Below are 26,248 nucleotides of genomic sequence, written 5' to 3'. Positions count from 1 at the left end.
TATAATATTTGAAGATTATTGAATGTGTTTTCTAATTAAGAGATTACTTATATAATTTTTTAGGGACCATTTGTTATAGAAGCTAATACTTTCATGATGGTTCATTTTTAAAATGAGTGTCGAATCATTGCTTCCTATGACAATGAAAGGACTACAATTATTTTTTATTGTGTACTCTTTAATCAAATTTGGTTTTGGTATTTATATTTTCAAATTGATAAATTAATCATCAAAGTTTTAAAAAGTAAGTAAATTTAGTTTTTATATTAATTAAGGCCAAAACATACTCTTTCCTATTTATAATATATAAATCATGACTTCAAAAAATTCTGTTCAAAGGCTGGTATTGCCTTCCAGATCGCATGTTTTTGTGGATATATCGTTCTTTGCCTCCTAATTTCTCACCCTTTCCTCGCACAAGTGGATTTTATCATGTCTCATTCAATTCTCCTTTCTTACCAACTGAAGAGTTCCATTTGAGATCAAAGTTTTCTTAACTTATTTTGGCATCAGTGTGTTATTCTTAAATGTATCATTGAAAACTTTGCGTAACTCCTATTCCACAATTAGTTTTTTTTTATATTTTTATTGTCTTTAAACCATATAAATCAGTATGTAGCAGAACTCAAACAAGGTCACAAATGACATACATAACCAACTAGTATTCTTATCCGTACTTAACCATGTATTTCTCTATATCCTTCGTCGTATTTAACCATGTTTAAAGACAACTATAAAAAGAAAACCAAGAATTTTGTTGAAGTTTAAGAGTGCAGGCAGCCCTTTGATCGGAGTAATTTCGATAGACACTTACCACAGCTGAAAAGTTATCACAAAGCCCTCCTCTGATAAGCATCGACATTTTAAAGAATACATTATAATGACATCAAAACAACCCTTACATTCCAAAGGACAGGAGCACGAGTTTTGGGTGTAAACTGCTTTGCTATTAATCAGAACAGGAATGGCGTAGCCTGCCTCATTCCAAACCTCTTACTAAGAACATGCAGCAAGCATTTGACAACTGTATCAGTCAAGCACATCTGTTGTCACTACATTTTACTAAAATGCTTTTCAACCCGCCATGTGTCGTTTACAGTAGTCCTTTCACCAACAAACTTCATGATCCTTTCACTTCCTTAAAAGGGATTTGAAGTCACTGAAAGTCATATTCAACCAAAACCCTGCATTTAAGTGCATCAATGCTGAGTAAAGTGTGCCTGCTCCCTCGCCAATATATATCAGCCTAAACTCCCTTCTTGTAATGAACAGTGCTGCACATCACCGGACCTTAGTAGCCATATCTATCATTCAAGGAAGTACGTCCATCACCTGATTGTCCTGCAGAAAGCAAAACAATGTATGATCATCCAATAAAATGGCAATTCAAGCACATGGTCAAATCTGAACCAAAATATTATTACCTTTAGGTGGAATCCATGAGTCATAATCCATCTCGTTATTCAAGAAGGATGGTTTCTCAGGCCCAAGCACTCTTTTAGGGCCCCTTCTCTCTTGGTCTTCACATCTTTCCTCCTCTTCATCAGTATACAGCCCCCTATTGTGCTTTAATAGTAGTGCCACAGCATCCTCAGCCATTTTTTCCCCTGACGTGGAAGATGTCAATTGTTGAGAGGCGTCATTACTATTTGCTGCAGTTGTGTCAACTTGCTTCCGTTTCCTTAAAATTAGACCAGCAGCAGACTCAATTTTAGATTCCGCTGAAGCCTTTGCACTATCACCACTGCCCAAAATTTTGCCCCTGTCCTTGTAGTCAACAAACTGATTGGACTCGTCTTTGTCGTGCACGTTCAGAGAGGGCATCGACTCTTGGGTATCATCTGCAACTCTATCCTTTACAGCCCCAAGCCATTGGGGCTTTGGTACAGCAAATACAACATTCTCAGCCTCCAGCTTGTCACAGTCAGGTTCCAACTTGTCTGAACCCGAAGTTGCAGCAGCATCCTTTTCTCCTTCTATACAGTCACCTGATTTGACAGAGGTCTCGCTGATCTGGGTTTCCACAGGTGGTTTCTTAGCTTTCTTGTTATCTGCCTTTGCAAAAGGCTCACTGCTTTTCTGTGCTTCTGCAGGTGGTTTCTTCTTGACGGTAGAGGTATTTTCAGAAATTTTTGGTTTGGGTTCAAGCACTGTCAACTCCCTTTTCTTGGCAGCTTCTCCTGTTGGGTCAGCAATCTTCAACAGGTAGCATATTCTATCCAGCTCAGACTGAAGAGTTGACAATTCCTTTTCAAGTTGCACACTTTTATCTTGCACTGACAGAAAAGATCAGAATGGTTAAGCACAAACTATGTGCAGCTTAAGACATGACGTTGCACATAGTGATGCATAAAATGTAGAAAAATGAAACTGTGTACATTATATCTTTTAATAACCCAAAACATTGAAAGCTTAATATGTTTAGTTAAAGGAACTCACCTAGTTGAGATGAAAGCCCTGACATGTACGCATCAAGTGAGTCATCAACTTCATCTTGTGTGGCACTATTTGACTTTGACAAAATATTGTTCTTTTCAATCATAAGCAACTCTTTCTTTTCATTCATTTCATTCGTGATCGCATCTCTCTTATCAAGAAGAGTATCTGCAGTCTCAACTGACTGGTTGTCACCAGGTTTCTGATGTGAAGGCTTTTTCATGGTACGGTCATAAAAGTCATCATCATCACTGAACAATACAAGTAAATACCAACATGCACTTTAGTTTTGGTACATCACTATAAATATTGCAGAATGAAAGTGCCAAGCAAGGACATTAAACATAGCAGTTGCTTCACTCCAAAAGAACAAAAGATTCCAAATATATACAAACAAGTAAAGCATTTAACAGTTAATATTCAGACATGAAATTCATCTCCATAAATTTCCACTTTCACAAAAATGACTTCCATCAATGGTGTTATACCTAACATATTCTTCTTCTTCTTCAATTGCACCTTTCTTCTTCCCATGAGTCATTTTTCCTGTACGTGCACCAAGACTCTCTCGAATACTATCATTCAGTGTCTCTTCCAAGTTCTCAAGTTCTTCCAATATCTATCCCATTAAAAAAAATCAGCTTATAAGCTCATCTGACAAATATTTACCCAATTAACAGGATAGCATGATAGGAAAAAAATTGTAATTCTAAAACCTCTGACAATCACGGAATATTGAGAACAATATATAAGGCTCCAGTAAAATTTATTTTCTCCAATACCTGTGTTATTCTCTGTTCATTCCTAGCAATCTGAACCTGTTGGCCTTGAGTTAATCCACCCTGAGAAATGTCTTTAACTCGTATAGAATTTATTTCTTTCTTCATATTACCAATCTGAACAAAGAAAAAGAAAACAAATTACTGTCATGGTTAATAGGTGTTAGAGTATGCGGCTGTGTGCATCATCGTATCTTTTGGTTACATTATGTTGTAACAGTTGCAGGTTAGTTAAACCTGTTAGTATAGTTGGCTTCCTAGACTAGTCTAATAGTGTGCATAATAAATATTGGAATCTGTAGACATTGACTTGATTCAGTTCTATCATATTTTCAGAATTAGAAAATCTCTCTCTGAAATTCTAGATAGCATCATGACCTTCTAGAGCCTCTCTCATGGTTATGGATCCAAATCCACCACCCGGATCTCCTTTGTGGTTTCTCTCTAAATCTGACCACGAGGCAGGAATCGAGAATCCTACATACACTGCTTCGGAGTTGCAGGATCAATTGCTTGTCTCACTTTCTTCTTCTGAACTTACTCATGAAATTGGTGGCAGAAATTCATGGGAACACTGGGAAAATATTCATAATCACTTTCATGCTAAGATGAAAGCTTGAGCTTGGCAGATGTGCATGAATTATGCAATGCCAAAAAAGTGGGTTGATCAACTGGTGAACTTTTTTTTGCAAATAAAAACCCTAGTTAACTCTCTCATCTCTGGGATCTCAACAGGGCATTAATATCTTTTAAATCATATGGTTAGCATTCAATTTGAGAATTAGATATGATGACAGGGCTGACCATTGACTGCTATAAGAAAAGTAGTGTGATATTCAATTGGATTATACTTCAAAATAAAAGACAGCATGGGAAATCAAATTAAAAAGAAAGACTCGCCTTTTCCATCCTTTTGATTATTTTCTCACGGGTTTTTTCTTGTTTTTCTGTAAGTTGTCCTTTGTATGACTGCCAGGTCACTTCTTCAGCCTCATCCTGAAATGTGAATCCATCAAGCTAATGAATCAGAAAACTTAAATACTAAATAGTCAACTCGAGTTTTGACAGAAAAAGTAGATTCTGAGGTCTGAACATGTAAAATATTCATAATTAATCATGAAGTTCAAACACAAAAAAATAGATTATCATATAATTACAAGCTCTACAAACCTCTTCTTCTTCAATAGCATCCTCACCCATGCCCCAGGATATACCCTCAGCAACAGATGCTTCCTGCCTTGCTCTTCGGACTGAAGCTTCCCTATCTAACATTGCTTCCCGCATCTTCACTTCTTTCATAAGTTTTGCATTAGTTTCCTACAAAATAATGCCAACATGAAAAATTAAAGGGTGCGCTGCAGTAATGATCAGAAAAAAAATAAAAATAAAGGGTGAAGAGAAGAAATGTTAGACCAAAGATGCTTATAGCCCCTTTTTTTTATGTTAAACAACAAAACATATTTAAGACACCAGATGAATGGTTCATCTAATCAGACGATGCTTCATCTGTAGGTATGTAGATGTTTCAGTCCAAAAGGACCTTGCACGATATAGTCCAAAAGCCTTTATGATATAGTCAATGTTTCATCTTTTTTAACTAATATTCTTCAAGCATACTGTGTTATTTTAAAAAGGTATTACAGCATTGGTGCTTAACGCAAACACAATCTCTTGGTCAAGGCGAACCATCAAAACATGGACCTTGAACATAGAGTAAAAGGTGTCCAAGAAAGACACTGCAGCAACATACAAGCAGGTCTCACTACCAATTTCAGTAAGATAAACTAATTGTTTATTTTATCTAATGAAGAGATCAAATTGGTGAAATGCATTATGTGTCATTTAATGCATCATAACATCTTTCTCTCGAATGAGATATCAGACGAAGCATTGGAAACTCACAATGTATCTCCAACGGGTATTTTTTTCAAGAGAGCCTATAAATAAAAAAACAGAAGTCTTTTAAGACACATAGAAGCATCCCAGGAAGTGTAAAGCTATTAAACATATCTCAGGTCATTCTTCGTAATACCTTAGAACTTTTGCTGTGAGAATCTTGTTCTATATCCTAGAGTTTATTTCTTACACAATTATTTGCAAAAAGGAATTACAAGAAAGGAAATTTCTGCAAAATCAATTAACCCCAAGCACATAAAATACGGGAAGCCGGGACACTTCCTTTTTTCCCTTTGAATAGAGGTAGTGGGACACATTTTCCAACAGAAAACAATAAATAGTCACAAATGTAACGGAAAAAAAAAGTCGGGATCTTACTGGAGGCATCAAGTCAGGCGGTCCTTGAAAAATGAACATGCGAGATGACCTGCGAATGTAATACAAGATGAATGCATATATACAAACATAAATTAGGAAAATGAAATTTCTTGCAGATGAAAATCCATTCAATCCTATCATCTTCATATGTACACCACCATACTAGTTTATAGCAGAGAGGCCATCTTCCCAAAAATGCTATAGCGGTGGTGGGATGACCACTACTTTGATCCGTTTACACCAGGTGTAAAACTTAGTCAAATTACATCTATAATAACTTTTTGTAGAATGCAAATTCAATCAATTCAACTATTGAAGTTAGTTATATTATCTTAATGATCATGTCTATCAAATTTCACATAATTAAATTTTTTATACACAAGTTCTCTAATAATGAATATTTACATATTTTTAAATATCATATTGTCCATTAAAATTAAGTGATATGATAAACTTTTAAATAATTTTTAAAGTGTATGAAATTGTATATTAGTGGTCAGACAATAAGTACTGTTGTATTGATTAAATTTGCATTCTATAAGAAGTTATTTCTAGGTAAAATGTCATACACTAATTCAAATGGACTTGTTACACGTCAAACAATTAAACTGGACTAATCACATATCCCTTTAAGAAGCAAGAGTTCCTCAAAAAATCTGCAACTAACTACTCTTAATGGCTTAATAACTACTGCATAGATTGTAACAATAATAGATACCTAGTACATGAAATAGAATAAATAAATAAACTTTAGTTGTCTGAAATAATAAAAAAAGTAATAATGGCTTAAGTGAAAACTAGAACAGTATGGGCAAGAGGAAAAGACTTGTTCTTGAGCATAATAGAAAACAAACAAAAAAATATACGTACCTGCCAAATCGAATGACATCACCAACATGCAAGTCAACATATGTGTTCTTTTCCACCTAACCATACAGGAAAAGGAAAAGGATTTAAGACATTGATTCTATAAAGTTTCAAAATCTGCAGACATTTTTCCTAGCAGCTGGGCCCAAATATGCATTAACTAAGGTGAAAAATGATAAATTAAATCACAACTAAGGTGAAAATTCAATTGATTTTTGTGAATCCACCAATTATAGAGTTGTTAATATAATGCGGCCATACAAAATATTTTATGTATATACATCATTTGGATCAGGATAATACCAAAATCATAATCTTTTGAAAATGCTAATGAGTTCCACTGCAATGTAGCATTGTTATTCCCTGGATTAATGGATTGCTTTTGCATTGCAAAAGATTACGGACTCAATAATCTTCTTACAAGCTAGTACTACACGAGACTGTTGCCAATATCATTTCTGCTTTAGCTAAATGATGTCTTTAATTGATAAACATAACTCATTTTGTGCAGGAGAAAATATTTTAGAAGCATCCCAAGTAGCAAATGAGGTAATTAAAGGATTTTTAAAACATGGGGTTCTGTTAATCACTTTTGGAAAAGGTTTTGGCAAAAGTATGTCTGACTGAACCATATCAGCAAATAAGCTTAGCTGACTCTTTCTCCTACAGTCTACTTAGTAGTGGTGGCAAAGATGCATGTTAACAACAGTTGTTATGCCTCACGTGAAAGCATTAAATAGGAGGAAAGGGGAAATCAAATAAAACATAATTTAAGAATAAGAACTTGTATAGCTAAATTGACAATTCCAGCATCTCTTCCGCAGTATATATCCCAAACATGAAATAAATCAGGCAGAGGGATCACAATAAGCATTTGATATCTTCAAGAAAGTATCACCATAATTTAAGAGGGAGAGGAAATGCTATATAATACCTGATTTTTGTTCAAAAAAGTTCCATGAGTACTCCCAAGATCATAGAGATATGCATCTCCACTTCTCTTAAACTGAATAACTAACAAAAGACAGATGAAAACCTTGGTAAGAATCATGGACGAGCTTTATAAATTGCTAAAATATGTGAAAACTATTTGATATTAAAACAATTTAGACAATATCTCCTCAGCATAGTTTCCCTGTCTCCTTTGTTTTCGTAAGTACTCTTATTTCATGATTTGTCACCGTATTTAATTAGGATTGTGATATTGTATTGATATGAATGAGTGCTAGTACTTGGCGTTTTGTATCATGTTACAATACTCAAAATCTCTATTCCTTCAGTTGCCTTCTTCGATACCTAAAACCCTATAATTTGAGCAAGAATGCCACAGTCTAACTGATAGGTAAACATTGATTATGAAATTCAAAAAGTTGCCCATAACATCAATGTGACTTTTAGATGTTTTCAAAATGGATGCAGGTAATCCAGTCACATTGGCTATTATGATAGTGCACGCTGAAATGGGTTTATATAATCTGACGTGTGGTAGGAAATAATCGACTCTAATCTTCTTGAACTAAACAACTCAACTACTTATTAAGCATATAGAAATAGACTTCCACTTTGTCCATGAAAATAATGATCATATTCGTACGAAGTTTGAAGTATATGATTTATATGCTCCAACTTTGTGTGTAGGGGGTGAGTGGAATGATAATAAACGTCTGAAATCCAAATTAACACATCCTTCATCAAAATGACAACATAGGTAAAAAAACCACACCCTTGTCTACAGAGACGTTCAGTAGCTAAAACTCAACACTTCATATTAGTAGAATCACAAAAGGCAGAGACTATCCACAACATAGTTTATCATAAGCAAAGCAATTTTGTAGTATGGAACTTCACTCCACCAAACAAATCACCCGTTTCGGGTCTGATAAATGTAGTGTCACGCAATTCAGAAGAGAGAAATATGCGAAAGTGTGATAGCATAACGTACCAGAATGAAACCTAGAAATAGTGGGGTGCTCGAGCACGAAGTCGCAGAGATCCAATCGGCCAAACATGTAAGCTCCTTTCTCGCAAACGTCGAATTTGTCGATGATGGAACCGTCCTTGAGAACCTCCAGGTAGAACTGGTGACAAGGGGCAGCACTCCATGGGGGAATCTTGTAAGGAACCGCCACACCCTGCGAGGGAGGCTTGTGCGAATCGTTAGGAGGCGGCGGCGGCGGCGGCGGCGGCGGTTGGGGTTCTGTTGAATCGCGAGGAGGAAGCATTGACGGGGCGGTGTCTGGTAGATTAGGGTTTATGGGGGGAGGGGGACCCATGGAATTCGCCATTGCGATTCTTCGCAACAGAGAGAGATGTTGAAGTTGAGATGTTCAAGAAGAAGAAGAAGAAGAAAAGGAACATCAACAAAAACAACGTGTTTTGGGCAATGAAAATTAAAAAAATATATATATATTTTAAATGGATTTTTTAATATTTCAAAGGAAAATAAAAAAGAATATGGTGATGAGTATCTTTTACTGTATTACAATTTTACCTTTTTTCTGGTTTTTAAATATTAAATAGTTTTATTATCAAAATTAAATTTTGTATTTGAAGGTGAAATACTCTGTGCGCAAATAAAGAAAATAAATTTAATAAATTTAAAATTGCCAAAGATATTTAAAAAAAATAAAATAATTTAAAACAAAAAACTGAAAATATTCAAAAATTTTAAATTTATGATTTCTTCCATCAAACTCCTATTTTAATCTAAATTGTAAACTCAGTTTTAGGAGTTGAACAATTTTTTAAGCAATTAATGACAATAAATTAAAGCTAATTTTATAGCATTTTTTCATGTTTATATAAAAAGTTGAACTTACTCTCACAACCAAATCCATCTAATCATAAACTTATGATCGTTTGACATTCATTTTGTTAAAATTAATAAATTAAAATAGGACAATTTATGTAAAATAATTAATCGAAATACTTTTAAAAAAATATTAAAAAATCACTTTTTTAACATATAAAATTATTTTATACAACCAACATAAAATATTTCTATACAAATATTTATTAATACGAATCTTTTTTTCCTAAAATAGATAAACCTAAAGTATACTATATGTGGAATAAGAAGAAGAATATGCAATCAAATTCAAACAGAAGATTCATAAATTAATTGAAAAGAATACTTTATTCAAAAATATAAAATTTCAAATATTTTCTAACATTATACAAAACACAAGTCATTAATAGTTTGAAAAAGGGTGTTAAAAATGTAAGTGGTGATCATAAAATGTGAAAAAGAAATGGGTAAAGTAGTTAGGTTTGTTGTAGTAGTTAATAGATTGGCATACAAAATCCTCTTTTAAGTCTTGTCCAATGATTTTTTCACCACAATAATTGCAATAATATTTATTATTATTTTATTTTTTATTATTATCTTTATAATAATAATAATAATAATAATAATAATAACAAAAGTAGCTGAGAGAACAGGGGTAGAATAGTTAAGGTGAAGAGGGTAAGGGGATGAACATAGGATAATGTCTGTCTGTCTGCAGAGGAAAGAAATTGAATTGAAAGTTGTGAACTGAATCACCACACTCTTCTTCTACCCACCAAGCTTCAACAGCTATCACTCGATTAGAGCCCCAAAGTTATCATCTTTATCCGCAGCTCAGATACCCTTTTGCTTCAACAGTGCAATGGCATCAACCCCAACAACCCCACCCCACTTCTCCTCCGTTCCCCCGAGACCCTCCAACAATAACCAGCGCCACCACCATAACCAGAACAGGAGCCACCACCGCCGAAGCAACAACCGCAACCGCTGGAGTTCTTCTTCTTCTTCCACCAGGTATTATTCACCAGCATCAAGTGCAGGTGCAGGTGTTCCCTCTGCAGCTGCCACTGCCTCAGCTGCATTTTCATCTTCCCTGAGTCCGTGGCTCGGTGGCCAGAAAACCCGGCTTGCGCCTGAGTTTTCTGGTCGGCGGTCCAATAGGAACCCGGGCAAGATGAACTCGGGCGGCCCCAGGGCCGTCCCTAACAACCAGCAGCACTCCAAGGCGGCTGAGGAGGTCCTGCATAGCCTCACTAATGCTGGTAATGATGTTGCTGCCATAGATAGTGTGTTGCTTAATTATAGGCTTTATGTTGCTGAGGATTATGTTTATTTGCTTAAGGAGTTTGCCAATACTGGTGACCTTTTGCTAGCTACTAGGACCTATGATTTTGCCATGAGTAGGGCAACTGATAGTACTTTCATGGGGAAGTTGACCAGCAACATGATTAGGACTCTTGGTAGGTTGAAGAAGATTGAGCTTGCTCTGAATCTGTTTGAAGAGTCTAGGAGTAGAGGGTATGGAAACACTGTTTACTCCTTTTCTGCCATGATTAGTGCTCTTGGCAGGAATGATCGCTTTCAGGAGGCTGTGAGTTTGTTTAGGAGCATGGGATACTTTGGCTTGGAGCCCAATTTGGTCACATACAATGCTATTATTGATGCAGGGGCTAAAGGGGAAAATGCCTTTGAAATAGTTGTTAAGTTTTTGGAGGAGATGGTAGATGCAGGTTGTTTGCCAGATCGGCTTACTTATAACTCACTTCTCAAAACTTGTGTCCCGAAGGGTAGGTGGCAATTGTGTAAGGATTTGTTGGCTGAAATGGAAAGGAAAGGGATTGGGCGTGATGTGTATACTTATAATACATATGTGGATGCACTGTGTAAAGGTGGACGGATGGATCTTGCCAGGCATGCTATTGTTGTGGAGATGCCTGCTAAGAACATATGGCCCAATGTCGTCACTTATAGTACTTTGATGGCTGGCTATTCTAAGGCTGAGCGCTTTGAAGATGCCCTAAATGTGTATGATGAAATGAAGATCCTGTTGATTCGGTTGGATAGGGTGTCTTACAATGCACTGGTTGGACTATATGCAAATCTTGGTTGGTTTGAGGAGGCAGTGGGTAAATTTAAAGAGATGGAGAGTTGTGGAATAAAAAATGATGTAGTAACTTATAATGCATTGATAGAGGGATATGGCAGATACAACAAGTGTGTTGAGGTCAGAAAATTATTTGATGAGATGAAAGCAAGACGCATTTATCCGAATGATCTAACTTACTCGACATTAATTAAAATATACACTAAAGGTGGAATGTATGCTGAGGCAATGGATGTTTATAGAGAGTTCAAGCGAGAAGGCATGGAGACAGATGTTGTATTTTACAGTGCTCTCATTGATGCTTTATGCAAAAATGGTTTGATCAAATCTTCTTTGAGGCTGCTTGATGTGATGATAGAGAAAGGAAGTAGGCCAAATGTTGTGACTTACAACTCCATTATTGATGCCTTCAAAGTAGGACGGAAACCAGCTCTGGAATGTGGGCCTGATACTTCTTTTGAAGCCAATGACCTTCAAATTAAACATTCATCTTCTATTGTGGATACCTTACTAGATCAGAAGACTGACAATGGGAACAATGATGAAATCATGAAGATGTTGGAGCAACTTGCTGCCGAAAAAGCAGGTCTTACGAAGAAGGATAAGAGGAGCACACAAGACAATTTGTACATAGTGCAGATCTTTCGACAAATGCATGAAATGGAAATTAAACCTAATGTTGTCACATTTTCAGCCATCTTGAATGCTTGCAGGTAGCAAATAACTATCCAATTTTTCTGTCTGTCTTACACCCATTCTATTCTATATCACTTACATGTTACCCTATATTCTACTTCTTTCTTTCAGTTTCTTTTTTTCAAGTTAAGGTTACTATAAATGTCTATGATTAGATCTACTCTTAGGCTTGTGATTTTTTTAAAGCTTAATTTGCTATAAAGAGGGGTTTGTGGCTGTATTATGTCTTTTTTAAATTATTATTCAAAGAATTGGCCCAATTTTCTATACCAAAGCTGTTGTTCTATTTCTGTTATTAGTAACTAAAAAAACAGGGTATTTGGCTGTGATTTATTACACTTTGTGAGTGAATAACTCCTTTTATCAGCTGTATTATGTTATTTAGATTTTGACAGCTGTCATTATAACTTGATTTCTGTCAGTTATTTACAACTGTCACTGCTAGGTTGTTATAACTTAGTCAGTTAGACAAGCTTCTGTAATCTACATATAGTAAACAGAAGTTCATCACTTCTACAAACTCAGTATTTTCTTTTCTCTATATTTTCCTCTCAGCTTTTCTCTTAATACACTTTCTCCATTCATTTTTATCCTCCTAGAGATATTGAGTGCTACTTCTTCAATCCTAAGGATTTTATACCTTACCTAGTTATGGATGATGTACTCAATGTTCTTTTAATGTTTGACAGTGTTACTGTTTCTGTTTTCCTTCATTTATTTATTTTAGTTTGTATTTCGATACTCTCAAATAAATACAACCAATTGTTAATTGCATAATTTGATATGTTGGATGCAGTTGTTGTGAGACATTTCAAGATGCTTCAAAGCTATTAGACAGCCTCCGCGTGTTTGATAGCCAGGTCTATGGTGTAGCTCATGGCCTACTTATGGGTCATGGGCAAGGCATATGGGATCAGGCTCAAAGACTTTTTGATGAACTTGAGCAGATGGATTCTTCAACAGCATCCGCATTTTATAATGCTCTGACTGATATGTTGTGGCATTTTGGTCAGGTAAAATTGAGTACTTAGAAAGTTGCTACTTATGCATCTGTTACCTTTGCAATTTTCTACAACATGTGTTGTATTGATGTCTCATCAGTGGAATGATTAATATTAGGAGTTTACAGTAGATGCACCCTTTTGTTTACATTGATCTAACTCTTCCATTTTTTCTGTTTTTATAATAAACTGATTTTTGCATCAGAAACTTGGGGCTCAAATGGTTGTGATTGAAGGGAGAAACCGAAATGTGTGGAAAGGGGGCTGGTCTACTGAATGCTTGGATCTACATCTCACATCTTGTGGAGCAGCCTGTGCAATGGTGCATTCATGGTTGCTCGAATTGCGCACCACTGTTTTTGGAGGCCAGAAGTCATCTCCTATATTGAGGTTTTGCATTTTTCCCTCTTAAGATTATTGTTATCCTTTAACTAGATTGGTGAGGATTGAAGATGTAATCATAATCTTTTTGCAGCATATTAACTGGATGGGGCAAGCATAGCAAAGTAGTGGGCAACGGTGCTTTAAGAAAGGCTGTTGAGGCACTCCTGAATAGCATTGGTGCACCCTTTCAGATAGCTGAGTGTAATTTGGGGAGGTTTATATCAGAAGGAACTGAAGTAGCTACTTGGTTGAGACAACCCAGCACCCTGAATGTGCTACTTCTCCATGATTACATTGTTTATTCTCAACCAGTGGAGAGAAACCAAACATTTAATATACCATCTCTTGGAGCTTTGTAGTGATCAAGATTTAAATTATGAATTGCAAGGTTAATTTTGAAATCATGAATTATAATTTGTATTGCCCGTGAGAGTTAGAGAAATGAAAAATATTCAAATCTAAGTTAGTAAAACTTCTATTTTGGAAGAATGGAACCAAGACAAGGAAGTAGTTAAATAAAGTACATAAGACAGTTAAAGTACAGGAATAATTAAACATGGTAAATTTAGAACTGCTACTTGATTAAATTTCTTACATGAGAAATAGTGAAAGAAAAACTAGCATTGTTGAATTGTGTGATTCATGTTAATATGAAATTATATCAATTCATTCAGGTACTGAGATAAATCATTTGATGTTCTTCTTGAACAAATTAATAGCTTAGAAGGTAATAAAAGTTATTCTAGCATTTCTCCTTAAATTAGAGCGTCCAAAGTGTATCTTCCAAGTTTGGAATATATAAATTGAATATAAGGTTTTCTTAAGGATTTTTTTTAGTGTGTTAAGCATTTGTAATCTTTACTGCTTCACATTATCGTTAAGCAAGTTACACTCCATTTTCTTTCAATATTAAACTGTTATGAACGATCGTGTGTAAAGGCGTCTAGGTCCTCTCGTAAGAGATTTCGAAGAACGATTAGGCTTTGGACAAAGGGAACCTTTAGGTGGCTTCCGATTATACCAAGAACAAGAACGATGATAGAGAATTGAGAAACGGAAACAAAGTGCATATATTATTGATATCTCAAATAATAGTTCAATACTCTATTTATAGAGTACTAAAGATTACAAATGATAAAGATAAATGCTAGAAAGATAAATGATAAAATCCTAACTAATTAAATCCCAACTAAAGATAAATGATAAATGATAAAAGTACTTAATTAAATCCTAACTAATTAAATCCCAACTAAAGATTTAAATCCTAACTAATTAAATCCCAACTAAAGATTTAAATCCTAACTAATTAAATCCCAACTAAAGATAAATGATAAATAATAGAAACTACTAATTAAATCCTAAAACTTTAGAATATAACAATGCCCTCCCCATAACAACATTCTTGCCCTCAAGAATGGAACAATGGGTACTTCTTCTTCAAATCAAAGTAGAACTCCCAAGTTGCATCCTCAGGAAGTTGGTGCTTCCATTTCACTAAAACCTTTGTGACTGCCCTTCCTCTTCGCTTAACTATCATGCGGTCAATGATAGCTTCAGGCTCTTTCAGTTGTAGTGGGTCTTCAGATTGATAAGGCAGCGTAGTGGAAACCACCATGTCTCCCACATGTTTCCTTAGTTGTGATACATGGAAGACATTGTGAATCTTAGAATGCACTGGAAGTTCTAGCTTATAAGCTACCTCCCCCACCTTATCCAAAACCTTGTAGGGCCCAAAATACTTTGGGCTCAACTTAGCATTTGGTTTGAAGCTTACGGATACCTGCCTGTAAGCTTGCAACTTAACGTAAACTAAGTCACCAATCTCAAAACCCCTCTCGGATCTGTGTCTATCTGCTAGTTGCTTCATTCTCTCTTGTGCTCGTTTTAAATGAAATTTTATCACTTTCAACATTTGTTCTCTCTTGAGAAGGCTTCTATCTACCAATTCAATGCTGGATTCTCCTGGTAAGTATGGTAAATGGATAGGAGGTGGTTGACCATACACAATTTCATAAGGGGTGGCTTTGATGGCTGTATGGAATGTGGTATTATACCACCATTCTGCAAGAGGAAGCCATTGCACCCATTTGTGTGGTGAGTCGACACACATACATCTCAAATAAGTTTCTAAGCATCTATTCACCACCTCCGTCTGGCCATCTGTTTGGGGATGATAACTTGTGGACAGTTGAACTTGCACTCCTTGTACTGCCATAAACTTTTTCCAAAATTGGCTCACAAAAATCGGATCTCTATCACTGGTAATGGTTTTTGGACATCCATGTAACTTGAACACGTTGTCCAAAAATGCTTGAGCAACACTTCTCGCCGTATAGGGATGAGTTAGGGCCATAAAATGGGCAGCTTTGCTCAACCTGTCTACTACCACAAAAATGACTTGTTTACCTTCTGAATGTGGTAACCCTTCAATGAAATCCATGGTGATGTGCTGCCAAATGGTCTGCGGAATGGGTAGAGGTTGTAGAAGGCCTGGAGTAGCAGTGGTGTCATATTTATTTTGCTGACACACAGAACACCGTTGGATAAAATGTTTGATATCTTTATTTAAGCCTTTCCAATAAACCACTGCCTTGACCCTTTTCACTGTTGCAGTCATACCCGAATGACCGCCCTCCGCTGAGGCATGTAGCCACTGCAAAATCTTCTTTCTCAATAACCCATCTATCCCTACAACCAGCCTGCCTTTTCTTCTAAGTTCATTGTTTTCCCATGTATAATGTTTATGGGAACTTGTATTCGCCTTTAACTCTGTTATGAGTTTCTGTAAGTGAATATCTGTAATCCATGATTGTTGTATATCCTGTAGTAACTCAGACTGTAGTTGTAAGGTAATTAAACCTTTGCATTCCACTATGTCCCTTCTAGATAATGCATCAGCGACAACATTTTCTTTTCCTTTGCGATATTCTATGGTGAAATCAAATTCCATCAGCTTGACTAGCCATTTTTGTTGAAACTCGGTGGACCATCTTTGATCTAAGATGTATTTAAGGCTGTAATGATCCGTCTTGATAGTAAAATGACGATTCAACAGGTAATGTCGCCATTTTTGCACAGCAAAGACTACTCCCACCAATTCCTTTTCGTATGTTGAATAAGCTTGTTGTTGAAGATTAAAAATTCTACTAATAAAAGCTATGGGATGGTGGTCTTGCATCAAAACTGCTCCCACGCCTTGCCCAGAAGCATCTACCTCCACAACAAAGACTTTTGTGAAATCAGGTAGTGCTAAAACGGGAGTACTGCTCATCATCTTCTTAAGGTCGTGAAAAGCTTGTTCAGCCCTCTCACACCAAAGGAAATTGTCCTTCTTAAGCATATCAGTTAAGGGTTTAGCAATGATGCCATAGCCGCGGAAAAATCTTCTATAATACCCAGCTAAGCCCAAAAACCCTCGTAATTGCTTTAGGGTTCGTGGTAGAGGCCAACTTACCATAGCAGCAACTTTGTTGGAGTCCGCGGAAACGCCATGTGCATTAATAATATGGCCTAAGTACTCCACTTCGGAAACAGCAAAATAGCATTTAGATCTCTTGGCAAAAAGAGAATGGATACGGAGAGTCTGCAATACTTCTTTGAGATGTTGTATGTGCTCCGTTATGTTTTTGCTGTAGACTAGAATATCATCAAAAAACACCAACAAAAATTTCCTTAAAAACATCTGAAAAATGGAGTTCATTAATCCTTGGAATGTAGCCGGAGCGTTGGTGAGTCCAAATGGCATCACCAGGTACTCATAATGTCCCGAGTGTGTTCGAAAAGCTGTCTTCCACACATCGTCGGGATTCATTCGAACTTGATTATAGCCTGCACGTAAATCAATTTTCGAAAAAACAGTAGATCCTGCTAATTCATCCAGTAGATCATCAACTAAAGGAATAGGAAATTTGTTCTTGACTGTGCCCTTATTCAAATCCCTATAATCAACACAAAGTCTCCATGAACCATCTTTTTTGCTTACAAGAACCACGGGGCTGGCGTAAGGGCTGTAGCTTTCCTGTATAATTCCGGATTGCAAATATTCATGTATAAGTTGGTCAATAATATCTTTTTGGGTTGTGGCATACCTGTAAGGCCGTTTGTTGACTGGATTAACTCCCTGAATCAATGGAATATGATGATCATGGCCTGGTCGAAAGGGTGGTAATTGTTGTGGTTCTTGAAAGATATCTGCAAATTCTTGTAAGAGATTCGCGATCTCAGTTGGAATCTCCTGTTTTGCAGCATGTGTAGTCAAGGACTGCAACAACATGTCCTCCCCTGCACCCACGTGTATCATAGACAAATGTACACCGTCAATAAAAGCTTTGCTCAACTGTTGCTTGTGTGCAGGTTTAAGCTTGGGGGCCATAGAGCCACGTAGAACATGTCGCCTTCCTTGTATCTTGAATTCCATAGTGAGTTTGTCGAAATTCCATAAAATATCGCCCAATGTTATGAGCCACTCAATTCCCAACACTAAATCGCAACACCCCAAAGGAAGGAGTAGCATATCAGCAGTAAAAGTTGTGTGTTGAATTGTCCAACTAAAATTTTTGACCACGGAAGATATCTTGATCTTTGACCCATCTGCTACCGCGACATTCAAAGGGGCAATTGTCTCAATTACGCACCCATATTTTTGAGCCATTTGGGTATCTAAGAAATTATGAGTGCTGCCACTATCAATGAGAATATGTAAAGGTCGTTTTTGATGATATCCAGTGATTCTCATAGTCCTGAACCCAACCACTCCTATTAATGCGTTGACTGAGATTTGTGGTTCCTTCCATTGCAATAAGTCAGTATCGTCACTGGGAGGACTATCCTGTGCGTCATCTTCTTCCTCCATCTCCATGACGTGAAGCTGTAATTTCTTGTGTACTCTACTGTGCTCTATTGAGTAGGGTTCATCACAAAAATAACAAAGGCCTTGGGCTCTGCGTTCTGCTATGAATTCTGGCGTTAGGTGGCGTGTGGGTTTAGGTTTGGGAACCGCAGTGATTGGAGATGACGATGATAGAGGCACTGGAGCTGGACCTAAGACTCCCCTGTGGAATTTGGTCGTCGACTTGCTAGAATTGGCTGCTTCATACGTCCTGGCCAAAGTAAATGCCTGTTGTAGAGATGTAGGTTGGAACATGCGTACCATCATCTGGATGTCTTGCTTTAAGCCACCAAGGAAGCAACTGAGAACATGATCATTAGCTAACTTTAATCTTGTAATGATGGAATCAAACTCTTCATGATAGGCATCAACGGACGTCTTTTGTCGCAGACGCATTAGCGCAACCATGGGATCATCGCCAATTGCACCAAACCGATCTTTTATACTTTTGGTGAATCCCGACCATGAAGGTGCAACCATATCTAAATCAGAGTTCTGAAGTGCGGTATGCCATTGCAAGGCCTTTCCTTCTAGATGCACAAGTGCCAGTTGTACCTTGAATTCCTCTGGAGTCTTGTCAATGAGAAAATAATTTTCGCATTGATAAATCCACTGATTAACATTTTCGCCATTGAATCGGGGAAAGTCGATGCGTGCCAACCGCGTGCCACAAACATAAGAAGACCCCGTTCGAGGTCCGCGCGACATTGTCTCAGGTGAGGGCCGAGGGGAGCGTTCACCTTGAGATTGAGTAAGTAAATCCTGGATGGTGTCTTTCATAGAAAGAGTCAAAGTTTCCTTCAACGTAATCGCGAGTTCAATGATAAAAGTACTTAATTAAATCCTAACTAATTAAATCCCAACTAAAGATTTAAATCCTAACTAATTAAATCCCAACTAAAGATAAATGATAAATAATAGAAACTACTAATTAAATCCTAAAACTTTAGAATATAACATAAACTCCAACTATTTCTTGAAAAAGGTTATTTCTGATTCTATTCTAAAAGAAACATTTTTTTATTCTCAAGAAACTGTTCTATATAATAAGAAACAAATTTTAGGTAGAACTAGGACCAAAAAAGATGTAGCACTTCTACGTGATGGTTTTTTATACCAGAAAATACAATGAATAGTTCCGATGCTTATTCACTTTGTTATCCTGAATATTGGTTTATACTAATAAGAATTACAAATACTTGCCATCCCCACCCATAATTATCTTGAGACTCAACAGTGCCTTCAACTAGTTCACATGCCACAAAAATTTAGTGTAAACCAGCACAACAATTAAGTTTCTGTTGATTGTCTTCGCTATGAAACCCAGGCTATTGTAATTCCACACTTAAGCCTCTGAAGAATTGTAGTTGGACTCAGAATAGGATTAATCTCAAGCTGAGAAATTGATTAAGATAATAAACACACAATCACTTGTCAATTTCTAAGGGATAACCTTAAAATACACAGTACAAAGTTTCAGTTCGGGGAGGGGGGCACTTGCTTCCACATTTTTTCTCATAGACTAAAGTATGCTATGGCATTCATCGTTCTTCAGAATTTCTTGGCAGACAAAATGAAAAATATGATTGTCCAGGTATCATGAGAAAAATCTACAGGAAGAGTGCATAATCACGAAGTACTTCAAGAAAATATCAGAACTTGTTTTTAATAGCACAGGAAACTATACAGAATCAACACTGAGGAAGAATACACACAAGTTGCAAGAGACACAATACAATTGCCAAGTCCCAGGACTTTACTTGATCTCTTGAATATAACAGGAAAAATGTAAAAGACTTGGCTATTTACATCATTTACATACATATCAAAGAAGAAGCTTCTTTACAACCCTCAGCACCAAAGGAAGAACGAAAGGAAAGAATGAAGGTGATAACTATACAGTTGTTAGAGAGTTACAGTGACATTTTGGTTTGCTATTCTCCCACAAGACCCAAACAATAACTATTTATTATTGGATCGACTCCCTGATTCAGTTGACTATGATATTCTCCTCCTTTTGCTCATCATTTCAAAACTGTTGTATTAGTTATATCAATTAATAGATTACTAGCTACTCCCTTTTCCTTATCATACGAAGCATAAGTACTTGTGTTTTGACATCAGGTTGAAGACCACTTTCTAGCATTTTTGTGTAGACCTTATTTGCCAAGTTAATATTACAGCGTAAGCACAACCCTTGAATGGCAGCGTTATAGAGAGTGGCATTTGGCATGCTCTGCTGCATAAAGAACAGATAACAGGAAGGTCAAATATATGTCAGACCAGAAAATAAGGTTAATTAATTAATACTCTGATTAAATTTATAAAAGGAAAATTTGGATCCTAAGTATCCATGTAAACATACATAATACTCAGCATGATTTGCAAATGTTGCTGTGAGGTGGCTCCTATTTATCATATGAAGACCAAGAAGTACTAAATTTAACCGTCTGTTGCCTTTCTCCAGGCTAGGTTTTGAAAGATTACTATCTTCTCGAAGTGATTTTTGAGAATGCTTAAAATAGCACTTAGTCAGTACTAAATGATAACCCTTTTCATAATTGATATAATTTACAGCTCATAAATTTAAGGCAGAAAAATCATAAATTATTTATCATCTCAGGGATGTTTTAGAATGTTTGCAATAGCACTTGGTACTAAATGATAACTTTTTCCATAATTGACATCATTTACAATTCATAAATTGGCATTGGTTAACGGGCTATCTGTTTGAAAAATGTTTTCAACTAAGCAAATATTACTCTATCATCCATAATTCTTATAACAAACTAATTCCAGACAAATATTGGTCAGAAATTTGAAAATGCCTTTTACTCACATTTAGGATTTCTTCTAAGTCTTCCCAGAGATTTCCACGAACACAGCATCTAACTACAGACAAATAAGTAAACACGTTTGGACTGCACTTCTGGTGAACCATGTGCTTGTACACCTGCAGTGCAATTGTTGACCTCCTTGCAAGCTCGCAGGTCCTGATGACAAGATTATATGACATTGTCAAATTAGATAATCCAGAAGCTTCCATTTGCCACAAAATTTCTACAGCTCTCTCCCACAACCTAAGCTTTGAGCAAGACATTAAAACAGTATTATATAAATGAATATTGAATTGAAATGTTTGATCTCTTTCAATCATCTCAAAAAGCTCAAGAGCTTTGTGATGCCTATTAGCCTTGTTAAGAGAACTTAGTAGGGCATTGAATGTATATGCATCTGGTTTAAGGTCCAATGATTTCATTGTTTTGTAGATCTGAAATGCTTGCTTGAGTTCCCCTGCTCTGCCAAGTGAGTTAATTAATGCATTGCATGCAACTAAGTTTGGCTTAAGTTCACCCTTCAACATTGTCTTAAAGACACTTAATGCATCATCCCATTTTCCCTCCTTAGCACATAGACAGATGATAGCATTTAATATATTGTTGTCTGGTTCAAATCCATTTTGAACCATTTCACGGTAAGCATAAAAAGCAAGGTCATTTTGGTCGCATCGTACAAAACTATTGATCAGTAGGCGATACGTGACACAGGTTCCAGCACACCCATTTTCCTTCATACTCCTCCACAACCTCTCTATTTCACTCCAATTGTCAGCATTTCTGCAGATAGATATCATGGTGTTGTAAACAATTGCATCAAAATCCTTCTCCACATCACTTTCACTTTCTAGTTCTCTGAAGAATATAAGAGCTGAATCGCAACCATGAGCTTTTGCATGTGCCTTAAGAATCAAGCTATAAGTATGCCCTGTAGTTATCCCTTTTGCTCTTGTAAAATTGAACACTTTCAAGCAATCATCATACCACCCATTTCTCAAAAGGCTAGAAACAAGAGAATTGCAAGCATGGATATTAGGAGAAAGACCCGATATTTCCATAGACTTAAAATACTCCATTGCACTTCTAATCTTGTTAGTTCTGCTAAGCACCACAATCCTATTAGACAACACACTCTCATCCATCTCCTCAAGAAAAATTGCCCCATGCTCCCTCACTAGTCCTGTCCCCTCTGGAGCTGATAAAGTAGTTTCCACAGGTCTAGAATAAAGGTGTCCATCATCGTCTTCTTCTCCGCAAGGAGCCAATTCCTTCTTGGCCCCAATATATACTTCTCCATTTGCTCTCCTTTCGGCATTGTTGTCAACAACATTACCATTTTGTGCTTCTCCCCAGGGAGGCAATTCCTTCTTGGCCACAAAATATGCATCCCCATTTGTTATTCTTTCAACTGCATCATTGTTATTGTAGTCAAAATCATCATCACCATCTTCTGCTTCTGTCGAGGTAGAAAATTTCTTATTGGCCACAAAATAAGCACCACCATGTGCTCTTCTCTCAGCATTGCCATTTCCATTGTTATTTCTGTCATCCTCTTCATCGTCTTTGACTTCTTCCCAGGGAGCCAATTCCTTATTGGACACAAAATATGCATTAACACCTTCTATTCCCTTATCATTATCATCCAATTCTGCTACTCCCCAAGGATGTAATTCCTCCTTGGACACTATAGATGTACCAAATTCTTCTCTAACTTCAACATCATCATCTTCTCCCCAAGGACACAATTCATCCTTGGACACTATAGTTGTATCAAATTGTCCTCTTCCTTCAATATCATCATCACCATCTTCCAGCTCTACTTCTCCCCAAGGCAATTCCTTCTTGGACACAAAAGAGGTGGCATCAACTATTTCTCTCCCCTCATAAACAATATCATCAACACATTCTTCTTCTTGCTCCCACAAACCAGAGTCAACAACAGCATGAACCGAGTCCCTAGGCTTAGGAGTGGACTCATGAAACCCTGTGGACCCAATTGAGTATTTCGGTTGTGACAAGAAAACAATGGCAAGGTAGCTATCACGCGTTCGCACATAAGCTTTGGTACGAGTAGGAGCACTGAGAAAGGGAGAATGAGAAAGCTTGAGAAGACAAGTGTGAAACTGAAACGGTAAACTCAACAAAAGGGGCATATCAATATACTACTACGAAGGAACCACCGAGAATGAAACAACAAAGCATGACCCAATATATGAAACGTTAAGGATTAAAAGAAAAATAGAAACTTCGAGAAATTGAGAAAGCAGAAAACACCAGCAGCTATGTCTCTGGCAGAACTGAGAAGAAGCTTTGGATAGAGGCGTGGTTCAAAATGAACCCTTTTCATGTGACCCGTTGGATGTGTGAGAGGTTAGATGAACGGCGAGGATTGAATCTGTTGGAGGGTAACTTTTCAAGAGTTTAAGGTAGTTTTTTTTTATACAGCAATAACTAACGTAATTAGCCTTCGTAATGTGATGTAGGACAAAGATAACCCTGAAATATATGTTTTTTTTATTATTAAATTAACCCAATAAAATTTTAAGAAAAATATTGTTATACTCTTTTACCCATAATTAATAAAATATTAAATGTTATAAAGAAAAACTCAAATTCTATTTAATTGTTTTCTCTTTTGTACTTTTAAATAAATTTTAACAAAAAAAAGTGTTTAAAAGAGTGTTATCGATATTTTTTAAATTTTATTCTTATTTAAAGTTCAATTACAATGATTTTATTATAAATAAAAATAAAACACACAAAAAAATTATAAGTTTTTTTATGTAAGAAAATGTTTAGAAGTTTTTTCACACTACATAACTCTAAAGGTTACTTAGAAATTTAGAGCTTTAAAAAGGTAATTTATATAAACAATAATTCATATTTTAGAGAACATATAAAAGGTAAGAGTTATTTTTATTAGAATTATAAAATATCATTTTAATTTTGAAACCAACTTGTTACCCTTTTCCGTGAGCTACTAAAAATAATTAGTAATCTGGTTTTTTGTGATTCAGATTTTATTTTTTCAAAAGCTTATATAAAACATACTTAAAAAATTAGAACTGTCGTTTTATGTAAAGCAAAAGTGATTTTTCATGAAAAAGAAATAACTGAAACAAAACGAACACTTAATTTTGCTGACAAGCAATAACTTACGAAATTCATTTACATTTAAGCATGTGGAACGCTGTTTTTACTATTGAACCGAAATCTGTCACATAATGAACATTAATTAAGGATATTCATAGCATAATTATGCGCAGTTTAAGTTTCAATTTTCACCAAATATAGAACCAAAACAACTCATTCCTACCAAGTCTAATTTCTCCAAAAACATGTCTCATTTTAGACCCACAACACCAAAAGAATCCAAATCCAACTTTGATGAGCTTCGGTGGGTGATTCAAATACGTGATACTCTCAATGAAGTGCTTGAAGATGATGATCAATTCCATGTGTCCATCTTCAATGTGCCTAAGCCCCTTATGGCTACTGATCCAGATTCTTATATCCCTCAGCAAGTTTCCATAGGACCTTATCATCATTGGCGTCAAGAACTCTATGAGATGGAGAGATATAAAATTGCTTCAGCAAAAAGATTCCAAGAACAACTACAAAGCCTCAAGTTAGAACACATAGTTGACCAATTGATGAAGTTAGAACATAGGATAAGAGCATGCTACCATAGGTACTTAAATTATAATGGAGAAACATTGATGTGGATGGTGGCTATTGATGCCTCGTTTTTGCTTGAATTTCTTCAAGTTTATAGCATTCAAGATGGAACAGTGATGATACCAGGAGTTTCATCAAGAATGTCTCACTTCATGGATTATGCTGGGAGGAGAATTGCTCATAATGCAATCTTGAAGGACATAGTAATGCTTGAAAATCAGATTCCACTATTTGTGTTGAGAAAGATGTTGGAGTTCAAATTCTCATCAATGGAATTAGCAGATGGCATGTTGGTTGCCATGTTGATAGGATTGTTGAAACAACTTTCTCCTTTCAAGGTGATAGAGAAGGATTATTCAGAGATCAGTGTCTCAGAGTGTGCACATTTGCTAGATTTTTTGTATGCTATGATTGTGCCTAAATTGGAAGAACAATCAGATGTAGTCCAGTTAGAGGATCAACACAAAGATAATGAGGATCATGAAGAATCATTCTTGAACTATGCTAAGCAATTTCTATGTGAGATTTGGAGCTTTCTTTCAAAATTGGTTACAGCATTTGTAAACTTAATTAAGAAATTCCAGCAATGTAGAACCATGAAAGTTATCACTTGGTTGCCTTGGACTATAATTTCTAACCTTCCTGGAGTAGGAATTATTAAGCAACCTGTTGAATACTTATTTTTCTCGGAAGATAAAGAAGCAAGCACAGCAGAGAATGGGAATTTAAGCTCAGATAATGCCACCAACAAACCACCCTTGATGGAGGAAATTGCAATTCCTTCAGTCACAGAACTCTCTAAGTCTGGGGTTTGTTTCATGGCCACCAATGGAGACATATCAACCATTGGATTTGATGTAAAAACAGTAACACTGTACCTTCCAACAATTGGTTTAGACGTGAACAGTGAAGTGTTATTGAGAAACTTAGTTGCTTATGAAGCATCAGCTGCATCAGGGTCACTGGTTTTCACCCGTTACACTGAATTGATGAATGGGATTATAGACCATGAGGAAGATGCGAAGATTCTTAGAGAAAAAGGGGTTATTTTGAACCATTTGAAGAGTGATGAAGAGGTGGCTACCCTGTGGAATGGGATGACCAAGTCCATTAAATTGACAAGGGTGCCATTCCTGGATAAAGTCATTGAAGATGTCAACCAGCATTATAATGGTAGAATGTGTATCAAAGTTTTGAAGTTCATGAAGGTTTATGTATTTGCTTCATGGCAATTTCTAATATTTCTTGCTGCCATCTTTCTCTTATTCTTGATGTCCTTGCAAGTGTTCTGCTCTTTCTATGTATGCAATCGCAGAAATCAGGTCAGTGAGACTAAATGAATCACTTGAGGAAATGATATTTTCCCTGCTCAATATTTTAATGTCTTCTACCTTTTAGAAAAACAGCAGGAAAAATTTTAGCATTGACAAATTTATACTTAAATGAATGAGAAGCATATAGTCCTTGCTGGAATCATTTTTGGTTAAAAGTTAGCACAAATATGCCCTTTTATGTA

The 26,248-nt window shown here is 36.2% G+C and overlaps 4 protein-coding genes across 5 annotated transcripts; 2 read left to right on the top strand and 2 right to left on the bottom strand.

Moving 5' to 3' along the window:
- Positions 1 to 736: 736 nt before the first annotated feature.
- LOC137823762 (SMAD/FHA domain-containing protein) lies at positions 737 to 8,748 on the bottom strand. Its single transcript, XM_068629023.2, has 11 exons — positions 8,299 to 8,748; positions 7,291 to 7,370; positions 6,360 to 6,415; positions 5,490 to 5,538; positions 4,386 to 4,532; positions 4,116 to 4,211; positions 3,219 to 3,332; positions 2,925 to 3,055; positions 2,440 to 2,687; positions 1,425 to 2,276; positions 737 to 1,341 (listed from the first exon to the last, which is right to left on the bottom strand). Exons 1-11 carry the CDS (start codon positions 8,639 to 8,641, stop codon positions 1,292 to 1,294), a joined length of 2,166 nt encoding a protein of 721 aa, XP_068485124.2. The 5' UTR covers positions 8,642 to 8,748; the 3' UTR covers positions 737 to 1,291.
- A 1,020-nt stretch (positions 8,749 to 9,768) lies between these two features.
- On the top strand, positions 9,769 to 13,791 carry GUN1 (s uncoupled 1). The gene is made up of 4 exons (XM_068629179.2): positions 9,769 to 11,961; positions 12,741 to 12,957; positions 13,151 to 13,335; positions 13,421 to 13,791. The coding sequence occupies exons 1-4, from the start codon at positions 10,007 to 10,009 to the stop codon at positions 13,686 to 13,688; spliced, it is 2,625 nt and encodes an 874-aa protein (XP_068485280.2). The 5' UTR covers positions 9,769 to 10,006; the 3' UTR covers positions 13,689 to 13,791.
- A 6,046-nt stretch (positions 13,792 to 19,837) lies between these two features.
- On the bottom strand, positions 19,838 to 23,370 carry EMB2076 (Pentatricopeptide repeat (PPR) superfamily protein). 2 transcript variants are annotated; one of them, XM_068629020.2, is made up of 2 exons: positions 21,057 to 23,370; positions 19,838 to 20,456 (listed from the first exon to the last, which is right to left on the bottom strand). In XM_068629020.2, exons 1-2 carry the CDS (start codon positions 23,205 to 23,207, stop codon positions 20,289 to 20,291), a joined length of 2,319 nt encoding a protein of 772 aa, XP_068485121.2. In that variant the 5' UTR covers positions 23,208 to 23,370; the 3' UTR covers positions 19,838 to 20,288. The 2 variants fall into 2 exon arrangements, with proteins under 2 accessions (XP_068485121.2, XP_068485122.2); XM_068629021.2 differs by having other exon boundaries at positions 19,838 to 20,453; positions 21,057 to 23,350.
- A 981-nt stretch (positions 23,371 to 24,351) lies between these two features.
- LOC137823482 (putative UPF0481 protein At3g02645) lies at positions 24,352 to 26,072 on the top strand. Its single transcript, XM_068628644.2, has one exon. It carries the CDS (start codon positions 24,393 to 24,395, stop codon positions 26,070 to 26,072), a length of 1,680 nt encoding a protein of 559 aa, XP_068484745.1. The 5' UTR covers positions 24,352 to 24,392.
- The last annotated feature ends 176 nt before the right edge of the window (positions 26,073 to 26,248 follow it).

Source organism: Phaseolus vulgaris, chromosome 8, assembly GCF_051622355.1.
Source record: "Phaseolus vulgaris cultivar YP4 chromosome 8, ASM5162235v1, whole genome shotgun sequence".
Taxonomy (NCBI): Eukaryota; Viridiplantae; Streptophyta; class Magnoliopsida; order Fabales; family Fabaceae; genus Phaseolus; species Phaseolus vulgaris.
The sequence above is the reverse complement of the archived record's forward strand: the minus strand, read 5'-3'. Positions and strand labels throughout refer to the sequence as shown.

What these genes read in the sequence shown, in the direction of transcription:
- LOC137823762 (XM_068629023.2), bottom strand. Translation starts at nt 8,641, where the DNA reads ATGGCGAATTCCATGGGTCCCCCTCCCCCCATAAACCCTAATCTACCA. An exon ending in CGCCTGACTTGATGCCTCCA is followed by an intron (nt 4,533 to 5,489) that starts GTAAGATCCCGA and finishes ATTATTTTGTAG; the next exon opens with GAAACTAATGCAAAACTTAT. An exon ending in ATGAACAGAGAATAACACAG is followed by an intron (nt 3,056 to 3,218) that starts GTATTGGAGAAA and finishes TTAATGGGATAG; the next exon opens with ATATTGGAAGAACTTGAGAA.
- GUN1 (XM_068629179.2), top strand. Translation starts at nt 10,007, where the DNA reads ATGGCATCAACCCCAACAACCCCACCCCACTTCTCCTCCGTTCCCCCG. An exon ending in TGTTGTGGCATTTTGGTCAG is followed by an intron (nt 12,958 to 13,150) that starts GTAAAATTGAGT and finishes TTTTTGCATCAG; the next exon opens with AAACTTGGGGCTCAAATGGT. An exon ending in AAGTCATCTCCTATATTGAG is followed by an intron (nt 13,336 to 13,420) that starts GTTTTGCATTTT and finishes ATCTTTTTGCAG; the next exon opens with CATATTAACTGGATGGGGCA.
- EMB2076 (XM_068629020.2), bottom strand. Translation starts at nt 23,207, where the DNA reads ATGCCCCTTTTGTTGAGTTTACCGTTTCAGTTTCACACTTGTCTTCTC. An exon ending in ACTTAGAAGAAATCCTAAAT is followed by an intron (nt 20,457 to 21,056) that starts GTGAGTAAAAGG and finishes TTCTTTATGCAG; the next exon opens with CAGAGCATGCCAAATGCCAC.
- LOC137823482 (XM_068628644.2), top strand. Translation starts at nt 24,393, where the DNA reads ATGTCTCATTTTAGACCCACAACACCAAAAGAATCCAAATCCAACTTT.